Source organism: Electrophorus electricus, chromosome 3 (assembly GCF_013358815.1).
Source record: "Electrophorus electricus isolate fEleEle1 chromosome 3, fEleEle1.pri, whole genome shotgun sequence".
NCBI lineage: Eukaryota > Metazoa > Chordata > Actinopteri > Gymnotiformes > Gymnotidae > Electrophorus > Electrophorus electricus.
This window is the reverse complement of record NC_049537.1, coordinates 15560564-15577545: the sequence shown is the minus strand read 5'-3', so window position 1 is coordinate 15577545 and position 16982 is coordinate 15560564. Positions and strand designations below refer to the sequence as shown.

The 16982-nt window shown below is 41.4% G+C and overlaps 1 protein-coding gene across 2 annotated transcripts in view; it reads right to left on the bottom strand.

Moving 5' to 3' along the window:
• Positions 1-722: 722 nt before the first annotated feature.
• LOC113574227 (contactin-4) overlaps positions 723-16982 on the bottom strand; it is a 30580-nt gene continuing 14320 nt past the window's right edge. For both annotated transcript variants that reach the window (XM_035524431.1, XM_035524430.1), the window contains 12 exons: positions 14831-14958; positions 13329-13501; positions 12447-12564; positions 11894-12052; positions 11487-11636; positions 10202-10272; positions 9394-9628; positions 9029-9144; positions 7768-7948; positions 5929-6041; positions 2501-2669; positions 723-2089 (listed from right to left, as the gene is read on the bottom strand). In XM_035524431.1, coding sequence (XP_035380324.1) covers positions 1995-2089; positions 2501-2669; positions 5929-6041; positions 7768-7948; positions 9029-9144; positions 9394-9628; positions 10202-10272; positions 11487-11636; positions 11894-12052; positions 12447-12564; positions 13329-13501; positions 14831-14958 — 1708 coding nt within the window. In that variant the 3' untranslated portion in view covers positions 723-1994. The remainder of the gene's footprint in view (positions 2090-2500; positions 2670-5928; positions 6042-7767; positions 7949-9028; positions 9145-9393; positions 9629-10201; positions 10273-11486; positions 11637-11893; positions 12053-12446; positions 12565-13328; positions 13502-14830; positions 14959-16982) is intronic.

Sequence of the window (16982 nt, the reverse complement as noted above, 5' to 3'; positions counted from 1 at the left end):
AACGGACTACTTCCTTTGTAGTCTCTAACTTTGTGGGAGCCTAAAAGTTATTCCAACGATACATTTTCCAGAACTTAGGAAAACTACAAAGGTAAAGAATGACGCTGCACACTGTGGATGAAAAGTATGTAAACATTTCCTGTTGATAGCGGCAGAACATTGTGAAGACATTAGTGATTTTGTACTGTGTTATTTCACCGTGTATTGCTGAGCATGACTTTTACTGTTATTGCTTACTGTTACACTCTGCCTGTTGTCTTTTTTTTTTTTTTTGTCTAGCTGATGGATGGGATAGTTAAGTCAAATCATACTCTGTTTTATGCTATCGCTCATCCGTTTCTTGGAATGCCTCCCGGTTCTTTTCTTTCATCAGGGACTGCACTCAGCCTGTTGATAATTACAGCCTGTTGATTATTCTGAATGCTCATGCCTGTACACCAATGGTTGCTAAGCAACAATATGTATGTAGATCGGACTGAATCCAAGTTTTGTTGCAGGAGTCGAACAAGACCTAAGCATTTCTTCCAAGATGAAAACAATTGAAGTGCATGACATTCAGATTGAAATGCCAGTGAAGAATGGCTGCAATAGGAATTTTGAGGGGTATGCTGATGTCCCATGCAGTGCTCATATTCATACACCCTGATGCACCACTGTTGCTATTATTTCTGTTTGAAATGACATGCTTGGAAACTCAATAATTGATTACATTACAACCAAGATTAGAATTTCAATGTGAAATTTTATTAAGTTCCTGTGTACATCTCACAGAGACAGGTAAGATATTAATACAAAAGTATTAAACTGCTAGTCAAACCAGGATAATAGCAGTAAGAAATAAATAAGGACAACAGGAGAACCAATTGAATTATGACAATTTCCAACACTTATAAAATGCAAGGTACATATTAAATAAAAAAACATGAAAAAGCTACTGAAAGCCAACAATTTCCAACAGATAAAATATAGGGTATTTGAATGAAAAATAAAACCTGAATGTGACTGTGACTATTATGTTTCACAATTCTTTCTTCAACAGCCAAAAATAATGAATTATTTCATATTCAGGCTTGCTGGTAAAAGCTACAGGTATTAAACTGTTGAAAACATACCTTAAAAATGCAGATATTTTAAAGTTTTAAAGTGTTTGTTTTTTGCATTTTGTCAAATGTTCAATCAAAGTGACATACTAATTCCTATTTCAGATGTTTAGCTTTAAACAGGACTTCTCCAATTTAATCCAAACAATAAATAAATGTATAACAATTCTACCTAGACTTCAAGCAGATATAACAGATTTCTGTCAAACATGGATGCAAACACATGAGGTATTTTAGACCATTATCTGTGTGAGCTGTCTCCAGTGTTGGAAGCAGGACTCTTGGTTATATTATGCTACAAAAACCAAACACTTTTCTCACCTGCGAAATTACTGATTACAAATGTGAAGTGGTTATTCTCTGCTCATATGTAGCAGCACATGAGCTGATTGACAGTGTGTAAACCTCACGCTTTCAGACAGTAATACACATCTATACCAATAGAATCGAGGGTATGAGGCAAACAGCAGAACTCTAATGAAGAGCCAAGGGAATTCTACCCCAGAATTCACCATTCGTTTTTAAATGCAGCTTTTAGGAGGAAATGCATTGCACAAAGTACAAAGGATTTTCAAGTTTCTCAAAACTTGACACTTTTGAAACTGTAAATTGAAACCTACGCCAAACAACATAAAAAAGCCTGCCCTTTTTTGCATAAAATTGAAATAGAAAAAGCACTGACAACTTCATTCGATGAAAAAAAAACATGAAATGTAAGGCAATACATGTCTGTCAACATTCTTGAGCTTACTACACATAAATAAATTAGTTACATTATCCAGCATATACCTCTTAAACTTCAGTTTTCGATCCTCATAATTTTGTATGTATATATTTTATTAGTTTTATTTATTTATTTATAATTTACAGTTTGCTAATTAAAGGGCAGATGCCCTACAGGAGAAGCCATGTTAGCATAAGGAACATTACTTCATGGGCACAGGCCATCTTGCTTGCATCTGAACTGAAGTAGCCCCTGGAATTCAGGCCTGGAACAAAGTAGAGAGACCAGAAGTAACTTTAGTTAATGTAAGTGCAATGCTAGTTCATGTTAGTATAACATTATTTTGTGTAAGCATGATGTTAATTCATGTTAATGTTAGTTGCATCACATGGCACCATGTAAGCCATACAAAATAGCAGTTCTCTGTATGGTTGAGGTATAGCTGCACTATAAGTCGGTTCATTTGACCTCTGAGACTCATTTCAAACTTAGTCAGAGCCTCCAATTAGTTGGGAAAGTTTTCCTTACTTCAGCAAATTCACCAAAAAAACTCTAATGCAACTGAAAGTTAGCAAAATGTGAGGATAAATTTGTTTGTGGTCTCCTACAATATTCCAATATTAACATTAGAGTTGCCAGTTTTTTTAATGCAAAGCCTGCATGAGTGAAGCCTTACTGGACATCTTTGGTATGTGAATGGGGTTGCTGTAGCTTCCATCTCCCCCGTCACTTGAGGCTTTGATCTGGATGAGCAGGTCTTCCCCTGAAGGAACCTGTAGCTCCACTGATGTCCTGTTGGTCTCAACCACATTGGTCCTTCTGCGCCAGTTCTGGCGATATACCACCTAGAATATGACAAATCGGAGTCAGTGCATTGTGGAATACAACTAAATACAGCTGAACTCTTTCAGGAACACCCCATGAATTTGTTAATTTTACATTGACAAGCTCATTTAACACATACAGTGTCCCTGAATATGCCCCCCAAAGCACTTTAACCTGAAAATTACTTTGTAACATTGAGCCCTAGATATATTATGAGTATTAATAGTGATTTAAGAGAGCCTCTAAAAATTTCATGTCTTAATTGTATATTAAAGTGAGCTCTCACGATTACCCTAGTGGTCTTTGGTGATTTGGTGACATTTTATGGGGTCACTTTTTGTCCCAATTCAACTAGGGGAGATCTGATTAATGCAGTCTCTCTTCCATGGCAGCTGAACCTCATAGTCATAGTGAACACTTATACATGCGTAAGAGAGGACTGGGAGAAGTATAATTGACTTTCCTTCATCCAGAAAGACCCAAAACATTTAGAGAGAGAAGACTTCCTTGCAATAATTCAATTTGTAAGGGTGTGCCAGATCATCATTTCTGATTACTACAAAGTACTTCATTCCATATTGCTGACGCTAGACATGACAAAACTGGCATGGGGGGATCGACTGTCCTCCATACTGCCTACAGCCATTTTCACACTGCAGCAGATTTGTCACAGGAAATGGGTTCGTGAGCTTCCCAAACATATACATCATACTGCGTAAAGAAACATTTGCCATACATAGGTAATTTAGATTTCTGTGACATCTCTGGAGGTGTTGTACAACACATCTGTGATGCATTATATTTAGTGTATATAGAAATCTGTGTCATGCAATGGCTGATATTTTACAACGGTGGATGTTGGATGCATTGTGTAAATTGTGCTCATTTTCTGTTATTTTATATCTTGTCCTACTATAAGCAATCTCTAGATTATTGGTGACATATTGTTGGGACAAGTAAAAATTCAAGTGAGGAATGTACACTTTATTTAATTTTCTCTAGCAGTTATTTTTATTAAATTGCAAGTTTTCACATATTAATGCATTCAAGTAGACATTATAAATGAAACCAGTGTTTCTCATTCCCAGGCTTGAAGGACCATGACACTTCCAACATCCTTTCAAACAAGCTCCAAAACCAAATACTTCTAAAGCTAACATAGCCTAATTAATTGAGTGAATAAAGTTAGCTCTTCCTCTACACTTCCATTCTTTGTGATAATTATATAACTCTGACACTCTTCTTAAAGTGTCCCAAGCACCCACATACCCAATGAACTGTCAGCAAGATGGAAATAGAAATTACTTAAAGTACTGAACTAGCCCTTTTAATTTTCAAACATCTGATAGCAACTTTAATCACAGAAGAAAAGACAACAGCAATGACTGCTTGATCTTCACAGGCATGTAAAAAGAAAATGGTGAACAGGATTATAATTACACCATGCAATATGGGCCCAAATGAGAAGGTGCTCTTCTTGACTTTTTTTCTTGGCCTCTCAAAGTTTCTACTGAATGTTCTCTTAGAAAGTCTTGCCATTTGTCCCAGATTTGCTCATTAGGGCTTGCTCAATAACCTGCTATGTGAAAATGTCTGTTTTAAAACAAACAAACAAAAAACAAAAACAAATAAAAAACAAAATTGAATGAAAGAAAAGAAGAGAAAAAGAAAAACAGCAACTTAAAAGTTGATCCATAAGTAATTTATAATTCTTCTTTAGACCAACAGGCTAAAACAAATAGCTGGGATTCTGATATTCTTTCTTGCCAGTATAGGCCCAACAATTTATAGTTATTGATTCCAATATAGAGGTTTATGTGCTGAGAATGGCCCAAAGAGGAGCTCAGTCTTAAGGGAGGTTTTAGAGAAGCCCTTAGCTCTAGGCAGAGGATAGCCTTACAGCCTTCCAGTTGTTCTCACCTATAGAAAAGAACTTAATGAGGCCAGTCTGAAATTAATACATTAAAAAAAAAAAGAAAGAAAAAAAGAAAGAAATTGGGAGGTTTTTTCTCTCCTTTTGCTTTTTTACTCTCCCAGTATTTGTCTGTGCTAGTTCAGACTTGCCAAATACTAAGTCTGCACTTTTGAGCACAGTAGGTTTACTGCACTGGCTGGCATTCACAGAAAAAAAGAAGAAAAAAAGCCAGAGATCTGCTTGAACTGTTTTGTGCTTCTCCGTGGAGAGACAGATGCCCTTGCATCTCCTTTATAAGAGTAAAACAGCAACAAATGCAAACTGATTAATCGCCAAGTGAACACTTGAGCTAAACAAAGGTATTTTCAATATTAGCAAGAGCATTTTAAGCTGCAGCACTGAGGTTATTACTGAGATAATTGCATTTACATACTTGTTCTTCAAGTTTACGTGTTATTTCTCTATAGCCTAACGGATGCAAATGTGTACCGGCTGGCGTTTGAATGAGGCGACAAATGTATCAAAGAGCTTAAGCTGCAGTTTGGAGTCAAAGACTCGTGACTCGATGCTATGACTCATTTTGGCGGAGACTTTGAAGTGGTCAAGAGGAGAGTGTAGCCCCTGATGGTTCCTTGGCCATTTCCAGAGCCAGCTGGCATTGGCCAGACGGCCGCTGTCCAAGCCACCTAATTAGTAAACACTGGCATGGGTTAGAAAACTCCACACAAAGCAAATAATATGCATAAATAAAGAGCCCAAATGCATGGCCATGACCCATTATTAACTCATTATCATCCCACAACGATGCCAAAAAATTGCTATTACAAGTGAGAGTTTAAGGTTTCCTGTTCTGCATGCAGAAAAAAGGCTAGATATAGTTTAAATGTCCCAATGTTTAAATTAAATGCTTAAATTAACTCAACCTTTTTAAGCCTGGAGGTTTAAATTTGATAATCAGAAAACAGTGAAATAGAAGCAATGCTTGGGCATTAAATAATTGTGAAACAGTTTCCAAAGTTCAAAGTTAGCTTTTTCTGTAATACTGAGAACAGAACTGAGGACAGTTCCTTACTTATGGGGTGCTTACGTTGGCTGGTTCTACAACTACATCTGCTCCTACGTTCGTTATCTTGTTCTACACCCACTTCTACACCTATCTGCAAATTATAAGGTATAGGTATATTATAAGGTAAAATGTATAGTTGGAATACATTTTCTGTGTGGTGGCAAAAAAAAAAAAAAATTGATAAAAAGCATTTCTAATCAAATAAAAAAGGAGGACAGTCACCACACACATTTCCCAAGATTTGCCCCTTCCTATTGATCAACAGCATTCAAAGGCACTAAGAAAATTAACATCTCACCTTGTAGCCTGTTACTTCCGATTCATTGTCCATTGCCTTTACATGCTCCCAATTCAAGAAGATCTTTGAGTTTGTCAGGTTCCATTCTATATTGCCTGGAGGCTGGCTTGGAGCTAAAAAAAACAAAAAACAAACAAACAACAGACCATAGAATTCAGCTAAAACTGAAGTAGTGTCTGAAACAAGCTCTTGATGCAGTGTAATGCTTTGGTACAAATTACACTCAGCAGCATATAAACTGAAGCCTCGTTTTAACTTATTCCTTTTGGATTTGCAGGTCAACTGTATCTTAGTCACATCTTCAAAATCAGAAGAAAACTTTTTTTTTTTTCAGGTTTTGACCAGAAAAGATATTGATTGTGAAACATTTCAGAAACCTGCCTTAAGGGTGTGCATAATTTGTCACCACATCATGTACAGCTGTGCATGTATGTGCAACAGTAGTGAAATTTAACACAGCCATGTTCTGTATACTCAGCATACACTGTAATTGCTACTGTATGTACACTTCATTAATATTAAGTTTCATTCCTGTACCTCTATCTAAAACTATACAGTATTTTTCCTTTTTTAATCTAACCTATTTTCATAGTCCATGCCATGACTTCAGGTGATGCAATTGCTTTGAAACTGAACCTAATATTGCGCTTGCCCAGATCATCATGGTTTTCATGGATGAAGCGTGATATGTAGCATTCAAATATTTCTGAACTACACAGAATAGGAACTGTTAAACTTTGATTATTTTGTTTGTTTGTTTGTTTGTGTGTTTGTTTGTTTTTTGATTCCATTGCCAATGCTTTGAGCACATTCTCCCACTTCACTAGTTGAGTAAAACTAAAGATGAGTCTCTCTTATGCTATTTTCTTTTTTTTCTTCTTTTTACTAATGAGTCAAAGCTCACTCACTCTCTATTATAAGTTGTTATGGGCAGATCACACCAGACAGCCTGCACTGTCATTGGGTTTTTTTGGCCCGATAACATGACACGCTGAACAATCTGACCGATTACAACCTGACACTGAGAGACATAGTGCAGAACTGGGAGCGCTTTATTTGAAGTCGCCTCTAATTGCCTGCTCAGTCTATTAGCCCCAAATTAGCACTCTGACTCTTTCCACTGAGATGTCAGTTTATCTGATCACTCCCTGGCTCTGTTTAAATATGCCATTTTGTTCTTGTGATTTATTGGCATCAGATAATCAGACTATTTTAGCTCATGGCTTTAACAGGGGTTGCGTAGGTCTCTTGCGGTGAGACAGAGGATACCCATTCTGAGCGTATCATTCTATTGATTGGTTCTTTTTTTTTCCCCACTGCAGACTGTGAATCCAGAAATTTAAATGGTAGCTCCTTTATCTGCAATTTAAATAGCTAAGATGGGACTAATTATGTATTAAGAGTACTGAAACAGTCCGTCATGTTGAGTACATTCTTGAATAATCTTGAATTCAACTGCACCAACAAACGGCAGCTGCTGCAGAAGAGGGTTTTTTTAATTCCATAAATGAGAAGCACATATTAATACAAACAATGCCTCAAGAGGTGGATTTATCAAGAGAGCTAGAAAAGATCTGGGCAGGCAGTAAAAATGAGCGAATGCCATTGCATTTGTCTGCTCTTGCAGCGCATTTATCATGAAACGGTTACAGTATGTAAATGGACAGTGGTGCCCTTTAATAATCTCTACCATGACTGCATTAGCAGGTACAAAACGCATATAAAGTATGGGTCTGTTAGAAATTCATCTCATGAGAGCATCTCAACGTCTGCCTGTGGGGAAAAACAACGATGAAACAAACAACACAAATAGAAAAGGAAACAAATAGGGGGACGAACGTGGCTTCTTGGTGGTGATGCCAACAGGGGCAGTGGCAGGTCCGACCCCACCGCTGTTGTGGGCCCGGACCGAGACAGAGTACAGCATGCTTCCCTTGAGGCCTGTGATGAGGGCAGGGCTGCCCGCCACCCTTTCCTTCCTCGGCTCGTCTTCTTGTGAGCCCTCCTCCCAGCACAGCACCTGCAGCAGCAGACAAAAGGCAGCCGTTTGTAGCACTATAACTCGCAGCATTCACAGAGTAGAACTGTCCTAGAAGGCTATGTGGTGTTAAGGCAAGCATACACTGCAATGTAGGAAGGTCACTAACCATTAAAGGACACAGGTAAAAGTGATGATGTTCTGACAGTCTTTTAGCAGTGGTTCTAACTTTTCATTTCTGAGGGAGCCCTGCTCTCTGCACTCTCTATACTGTTCACCATAACAAATCTGGTTCAGTTCATCAGCTAATTATCAGTCTCTGTCAGTGGATGTAGCTGTTTTAGATAGGAGAAAATTCAAAACTGCATAGCAGGGATCCTCCCATATCTGGGATTTCAAACACCTGAATTTTTTGTGACCAAAGTCAAAGTCATAACAGGATGACTGTTTTCTTTCTGGCTCCATTTATTAGATGTCCACCCACGTGTGCACACACTTTCACTTTTATTTTTTACCAGAAAAACAATTCTGCACAGCTTCCAAAGACAAGTGCAAGCATTTCTTGATTCTCAGATCGCCCTTATTATGTATAAAGGTGCATGGTTCAGCCGCTCTGACAGTAGAAGGGCCAGGTTATCTGGAGCCGGGTGGACAGAATGGGCCAAAATCCTGTGGGGTTCACGCAGGCAGACACGAGGGTTCACAGCTAAAGGGTCTAAGATGGGGGGATGGGGCATGGGGGGTAGTGGTTGATGTATGATGCTCGCACCATCTGAAGGGTGATTTATTTACGCTCACTGCAGTAGCCTGGGTATTGGTGCTCCTCGGGAGTCAGGCCCAGCTGCGAGCAGACCTCTTCATTCCCCAGATTAGATCGTGAAAAATAGGGCGCAGGGGAAAAAAAAAACATGGCATGCCTCTTGTTTGTGGAGAAGGAAATTGTTCGCACCGCCATCAGAACTTTTCATTAGTGCATTGAGGCAATACGGTGTGTAGTTGAGTTTTGTTTTGTTTTTTTGTTTTTTTTGAAACCTTTCATTTCTGGAGAGATGAGCTGCAATGATTCCTGCATCTCACGCATTCCTGCATCTACTTGTCAAAGCAGTGGGTTTATTCCTGTACCTCATAGCCCCTGATCCTGGCTTTGCTGTGGGTTATGGGGATGGGGTCCCAGAAGACCTGCACCTCAGAGGCAGACAGGCTGCGTGCCCACACTTTGGATGGAGCTACTGATGGCTCTGTGAAAGATGTGACAATGGGTAGGAGAAACAATGAAGGGAGGTAAGTGAACAGCAGCAATGGAAAGACCATAGAAAAACAGGAAAAATTCTACAGTCTAAATTACCTTTAAATTAGCTGCATTGTAACCACTTCAGGGACACTTTAAAAGTAATTCAACCTCATCTTATTTTAAAGTTCAGACTTAACAGACTGTTTATTATCAGAAATTCTTAGTGATAAGAATCAGCATAAAAATTTTTCTCAACCTTCCTCTGCTGAGTAGATTATTGCCACGGGGCTATAGGGTCCTTCTCCCATGGTGTTGTAGACTCCCACCTTCACCTCAAAGCGTGAGAGCGCCGGGATGCTGTCGTTCTTGAACACATATCGAGACGTGTCCACGGAGGGTACCGCGCTTTGCGTCCACGACGCCGAGCCCAGGAGCCGAAAGGCGACCACGTATCCGAACCCATCCCCATTCTGTAGTTCTTCAGGTACAGGCTGAGGAGTAGTAGGAGAGAAATGCACGCCAACGCATGCAGATCCATGTAAAAACTCCAGAGGAAGAATACTCTATTTGGGTAATTAGCTGAGGAGATAGCTTGCTCGCGGATGAAAAGCTCCCTTGTTCATTTCTTTTTTTTATATCTCCCCACAAGCTGAAAAAAACATTGCGAACTATTGTGTCAGTCTTGTACCTAAACCCTACACTCTAACACTTGAATTGCACCATTTCCAAAATATCAACTTGCTTCAATGCAAAAGATGAACATGGGTTTGATAGTCAGTGTGCTCATGAAAAAAGCTCTAGACACTCTTTTTCACATCCCATAGGCTCCAATTTTATACAAGCTCTTCTTCTACCTGCATCTTCATTATGATGTACATACCACAGGGAGCAATTCCGCTGGAGCGAAAAGCGAGGACAACAGCTCTGCTTTTTAATTACCGCTTGTTTAATTTAAGCCCTAGTCACTGCTGAGAATTCTCTCCAAATGCATTCAGCTTCAGAAGACTGATTTAAGAGAGAGATAAAAAAAAAATGCTGTTACCATTAGAAGAGTTCATCCTCACCTCCCACTGGATGACCAGTTCACCACGGTCACCGTCCCCTCCTCTCACACTGGCCGGAGAGACCTCGGGAGCTTGGGACAAGGAGAGGAACAGCAGCAGCAAATAACAAACAGAAATAACATGGGCTAGGCTCACAGTTTGTAACCTCTGAAATGATTAGGTAACGGTAGCAGATTTCCTTTCCCCAAAAACAATTACAGAGGCCTCATCAAATCACCTTGAGCAAGTCAGGTTGAAGTCAAACAAAGGGATTATTTTGTGTGTGTTTGGGGGTGGGTGGGTTGTTGGTCTCTTAAAAAACAGGAGTCGAGTATGACATGATGTTTTCTTCCTAAAATCTGTGAGATTAAGGCAGATTTGCCAAAAAAACCAAAAAAAGATTCTTGAAAATGGAATCTAAAGTCGTAATGCCTGACAGTGAGCATGGGTATTGTGCACATTCATAGCTGAAGAGGACATAAATTAATGATGACAGGCCCTCTTGCTCACTCATGTCCAACATCGAAAGTCCTTAAAAAGGACAGAGTATCACTCTACAACACTGCAAAGATTAAAGCTGCTCATGGTTAGCATGCGCTATGAACTAACTATGGACGTGAGCTAACCCTAGCTACAGACCTGAGCTAACCCTAGCAATGGATCTGAGCTAACTCTACAACTTAGAGGAGTTTTTCAGACAAGCTTGTACATATGTCAGACAGAAGGGATGGCTGTTTACCCAGCACACTTACTGTCTGTTTCTGTGTCATCTTGCCGGGCTACCATCTGATAAGCTTCTGGACAAGGTGGTGGGACTGATTAAATTATCAAATACATTTTAAATTGCTTAAAAGACTTCATGAACTCTCATTTATAGTATATAGTGTGCTTGGGCTATGCAGTGGATATTTTCATGGGGTTTATTGTTTTATGTAAACTTTTTTGCTTGGAAAACTGGAAATTTACACATACATTACTGAGTGAAATATTTGAAAGCATATGTAGGTATTTAACCCACAAAAACGTATGTGGTTTCCTCTGGTGCATACTCTAGAGTGTGGATTTGTGTCTAAATCATGTAGAGATCACTCCATAATTTGAGGCAGTGTATACACCCCTGACGTGATGATGGACAGGGAACAATGCACACGGATTTCCCACAGCTAATCCACCATCAGTGCGTTGCTCTCCAGGCGAATGAAACTAATTATAGAGGTAAATTAGGTTTCCGCCACAGGCCCGAGGCATTGGTGCCGCCAACTTTACAAAGGGGGGAGGGGCTAGGTGTTCAGGAGAGGCCGTGTACCTGCTGGCCGTGTGCGAATCGGCACAGATGCGGAACTGGGCTGCCCCGCCCCAACACCGTTGACAGCTGCCACTCTAAACTCGTACTCCACCCAGGGGTTGAGGCCCACTACTGTGGCGCTTGTCATCTGTCCAGGCACAGAATCAGGAACTAGGATTAAAGAAATTTGGAATGGAGACACACATAATGTCAAATGGCACATGCTCAAATCAGAAGATATATTTAGTTAATGTAAGAATGTTTCACATCAGAGACTGCATTCTCTCTTTGCACAGTAGTGCAAACATCATCTTAAGCATGATCCTTTATTGCAATGTTTGTTTACTTATCAGTTTATTTAAGTAGTTTGACAGCCATGTGACAATGTAACGGTGTGAACCACATTTGTGCCTGTGCTAAATGCCTACCTGTTCTGATGGCCTGCCAGCCGATGGAGAAGGCAGTGCGTGCCTGCACTATGTAGAGGGTAATGGGACTGTGGTTGTCAGAGCCAGGGCCCCAGGAGAGCTGAGCGGTCCTGTCCGTGACTTCCCCCACCAGCACCCCCTCTGGGGCACCAGGGGGCCCTGTCAACACCAGGGCCATAAAAACACCAGACCGACTTTGAAAAAAAACAAAAAAACAACAACATTGCTTCTCATCACCTGGGGGGGTGCGGCAAGGTTACAAAAAAGTTTCCCGCAAAGTGAGAGAAGTCAGGCCACAAAAGACATTTATTATTCACAGGCCGAGCGCCGGACCCTTCACATGGTGATGGAAACACAAAAGGTCTGTGGAGCACGGAGCCGGGAATTAATGTGCTGATCCCAGATGCTCTGTGAGTCATTATTCCGTGGGCCAGATAAAACAGAAATATCATGATGATGCGAGGTGCGAGACTCTCAAAACTTATCGTTTAATAATCATTTAATAAGCGCTGAAGGGAGAATGCTAAGTGTCTCCTTGAGGAGGGGTCTGTACCTCTGACGAGGAGGTCGGCTGCCGCCGACACACTGTCCACTGCCGTGTGCACCATACACACATACTTCCCAGAGTGCTTCAGCTGAACATTGCGAACCATGAGGTCTCCGGATGATCCCTGGCAATAAAAAGAGGAAATGCATCATATGGAATAAGGCCTTACTGGGGGTTAATTCAGCTGGCCCAAACCAAAGCAGAATGTGTTTTGGGGGACAGTGAGGAAATGTTTTGAGGGGCACTGCTGCCACTTCCCAATCCTGGTTGACCTCTTTATACAGATGGAGTCGGGTCAAAATATAAATCATTCTGCTGGGTGATCACCAGATGCATTTGAGGAAAAAAGAAAAAAGAAAACAACAAAAAAGGCTCTAATGAAATGTCAATCCAGCTCCCAGGCCAACGAATTTTTCAGTCAGCCTCATGCTTGAGATAAAGGCTGTCTCTCTCAGCTAGACAGGCAGCCTTCCAGCACCCGCCTGGCGCTGGGTACACGCCAGGTATTCGTAGCCTCTCCACGTTCTCAAGAGAATTACTGGAGAAATGAAAAAAGGATCTGTGGATGAGCCAGGCGAATGGGGGCGGGCTCAAGGAAGGAGGTGGTTAGAGTGGGGAAGGTACGCAGCCCTCCCCATGGAATGAGGGATTTGATTTTTCTGACCTGTTCTGTGCATTAAAGAGTCTTCAGTGGATATCATGTAATCAGACAGATGTCTATCGCTCTCTACATCTGCCCATTAAAAAAAACAAAAACAAAACGGGATCGAACGCTCTTGTTGAGTGCCACAGAGCATGATCTGCCTTCAGAAATTGTGTACGATGTCATGTGTCCCTCCCTGCACCATGTGTTGACCGAGGGATCCGATTCATCTTTTATACACTTACCCCACCAATCATCTCGAAGTGATCATGTCGGCTAAAATCAATGAGCTTCCCGTTAAAGAACCATTTGAAAGCAGGCTTCACCGTGGAGTCTCTGGACACCTCACATGGCAGGACGATACTTTCTCCCACTGTGGCATCCATGCTCAGAGGAGGAACTGTAATCTTAGTTGGCTCTGAAAAAATACAAATGAACAAAAGATTAGAAAAATGTGAAATAAACAGAGAGACAGAATCCTAGCCTTTGCAGTCACTTTTCTATGTTGACTTTTTCAGGTTGTAATTTAAATAAACAGGAACAACAATTAGACTGGGCTTTGGTCTACACATGGAATACACATGGAAAAAGGTTTATAATCTGAAAGTGCAAACTGTAAAATCATCCACATATTAGTCTCAAGACTAATGAGCCTGCCCTTTAATGAGTCTGGGCAGGAGTTGTGGATGTGCCAGTTGACGAACAGCGATTACACTACACATGCTTTAGAAAGACTTGGAATTGCATGGACTTTGATCATCTGAGCCCTGACTTTCTAATTAGGCTCTAGTATTCTCCATGAGACACAGGTGTGTGCGTGTGTCCGCGCACGCATTCTCAGTTCAAAAGTATAGGATGGCTAGGAAGTCTTCAACAGTCCTAGTCAGACCTGTTCTCTTTACACACATCTTTGTCATGGTATAAGATAATTTTTCATTGAGATATGACATTATGTACTTATCAAGGAAGAATGACCACTCTACAGATACTTTACAGGGATCTCCAGATGCATAGACCTTGATTCTCTCAGCACTGGCTAATTAGGGGTACCTACTTGATATAATACTGGGGGGTATATATGTGCGCCTGCCTCAAAGACCTTAAGTGACACTTTGCCAGGGTAGGTTCCTTCAGGCCAGCCACAAGCCATATTTTGACCCTCCAGAAATCAACAGCATGGAGCTCCAAAAGCTGGGAGCTGCCATTACTGTTCCAACTGATTAACTGATCTCCAACACCTGCACACGAGCTACGTCTCCAGCCCAAACAAGGCCGATGTCACAAGAAGCAACACTTTATTGATATAGTCCCGCGACTGAATACATCAACTCTGAGCAATCGTCACATCCGACAAGAAAAGGCGAACAAGAAAAACACGCATATAAAAAATCCATTAGTTACTGCAGATGCAAAATAGAACAAAAAACTGCAACAGAAGCAGATTTTTTAATTAAGCACACTGTGCACACTGGGCTTGGGGAGAGGAAAAGAAAAATCTGCCCTCAATAGTACAGATGGCAAAGGTTCTTCTCATGCCGCCAGTTTGACCAATAACTCACAGCTGACAAAAACCCGGATGAGTTATACCTCTGTCAAACCCGGCGGGAACATAAAACAACTATATATTTCATTATCAATTTCATGCTTGGGTTAGTCATATTTTTTCTTGGCTTCTCCTTGTCCAAGTCTGAGATGTCTGCTGAGGGGGAGGGCTTGGGTGTCAGTTTTGTCTTTGGCGAAGCCGCACCTTTGACCACCAGGGATCCCGTGCTGCTGGCTGTCCCAAAAGGGTTGCGGGCCACGCATGTATACCTGCCAGCATCCTGCTCGCTCACATTGGTGATCCGGAGGGTGCCGTCGTCTAAGATGGTCCGTCTGCGGAACGCAACGAGACAGGACGAAGCAAATGTCGTACAGTTGCATGAAGTTTTAAAAGGAAGAAATCACACTGAACCCATTCCACAAATGAGAAACAAAACCACAACCCATACATATGATCATAATCTTTCAATATTATGAACAAAAACAACCAAAATTTCTGTTGAACTCACTGGGTGTTAAAACTCACTGCAGCACTGCAAGTTTCAGAGTCACACAGTGCCATAGATAACTGGTAATGCCACCTTTTTTTTTTTTGCTGCATCAGCACATTAAATTTAAAAATACAATTTAAATCAGAATTCAGTGTTTGCATCCAGATTAGGTGGATAACAAAATAATTCATCTGCTAAATCTCAAGCCTTCATAATCTTAAAGCAGCATAGAATGCTAAACTGAACAGAGCTCTAGGACAACTTCACCCATATTAAACTGACTTAATATTCAAGAGGTAAGAGAAGTGGAACTGCTGTTCAACTCAAAGCACATATGGAGCAAAAACCACCCAAGGAGGTCCTGCCATTGACACCGGTGGCTGTCCTCCGATGCTGGACTCGAAGCCGTCTTTTAGCAGTGAGGGACTCCTGCGACCATATCCCCATAATACAGTCACCCTCCATCTGCTGACCGCAGCATTCAGACAGCCCGTCTTGGCTCAGCATCTCCGAAATGGAGAGTGAAAATGCTTGGCCGACCTGCCTCGCATTTCATTGGAAAGAAGCCATATCATTCGGAATGAGCCCTCATCCTGCTCCACACGAGCCATGCGAGCCCTGCCGCATGGGATGGCCCGGCAGGTACTGGCAGGCTTTGAAGATTAAATGGCTTTATTAATAGGAATACAGGGGCTTGCTTGAGCCAAAGAGGATGGGTGGGCTGACTCATTCCCTCCAAAGCCAAGCCTTATCATTAGCCAACCAGTGAGAAATATGCTATCCACTATCTGAGAGCTGGTGCAAATATATAACTGTTGTATATCTAGAAGTCTCTCCAGGTTGCAGAGAGAAACAGGGCAAATGTGAAGGGAAAGAGCTGATCCTTCTCGAGTGGGACACTAAACAGGCCTGAGGTTGATCTGTCTGAGAAATACAATGGCAATAAACGCACACAGTAAATACATGCAGGATCCCGTTTTCCATTTAGTATCCCATGAAATTGAGACTAAGAGACAATACTTGAAAATGTATTTACTGACTTGCTCTTTGTGAACACTGCTGTTTGGTTTCTAATTACCAGGAATGGAGCTGAAAAAAGGCAGAGAGAGAGAGAGAGGGGAGGGAACCAGTAACAAATGCGCACAACATAAATAAATGATGTTGGGAACTTGGAGCTCGTGTGACCTTCTCCTTCAGCTAAATCAAAACGGCAGGAGCAGTGAGCCTGCAAGCCGAGAAATCCGAACCCTCTCAGGTCGTCTCTTTAAAATAAATACGTATTTACTATGGCTGAGAGAGCATGCTCAGCACCAGGCGCTTTGCTCTGATTTATTGACAAAAATATCAAACGCCGAGCGATTGAGGCATGCTGAGCAGATGACCTGTGGGGCAATGAGCTGAAAAAAACAAATAAGGAAGGGGGGGAAAAAATCCACTATCCGCTTACCAAAAAAGAAACCTCTGGCCGCGCCAAGCCACATTTATATTCTCCTCAAGCCGCAATGGCTTCGTAATCATTTTCCTATCTTTCTTCAGATGACTGCCCCATGGAATATGATAACTGATCGATGGTCCCCCTCGTGTGTTGGGGTATGTCCAGAGAATTACGGAAAGACCATGGTAGCGTGGCAAGGCGTATTGATTAGGATTCTAAATTGCAGAGGCACGTGTCAGTCCAGAGCCGCCATTGGTCGCACCACCCCGATACAGCCGTAGTACTTAAAAACAGAGGTGGGCCTGTCCTGAGTGTGAGTGTATTAATGCCCACCTTGGCGTATGTGTACACTCACCTCAAAACAGCCAGATGTGGTGGTATTTGGCCGAGTGTGCTTCTCACACTCTTTAATATCTTTCTCTCTCTCTCTC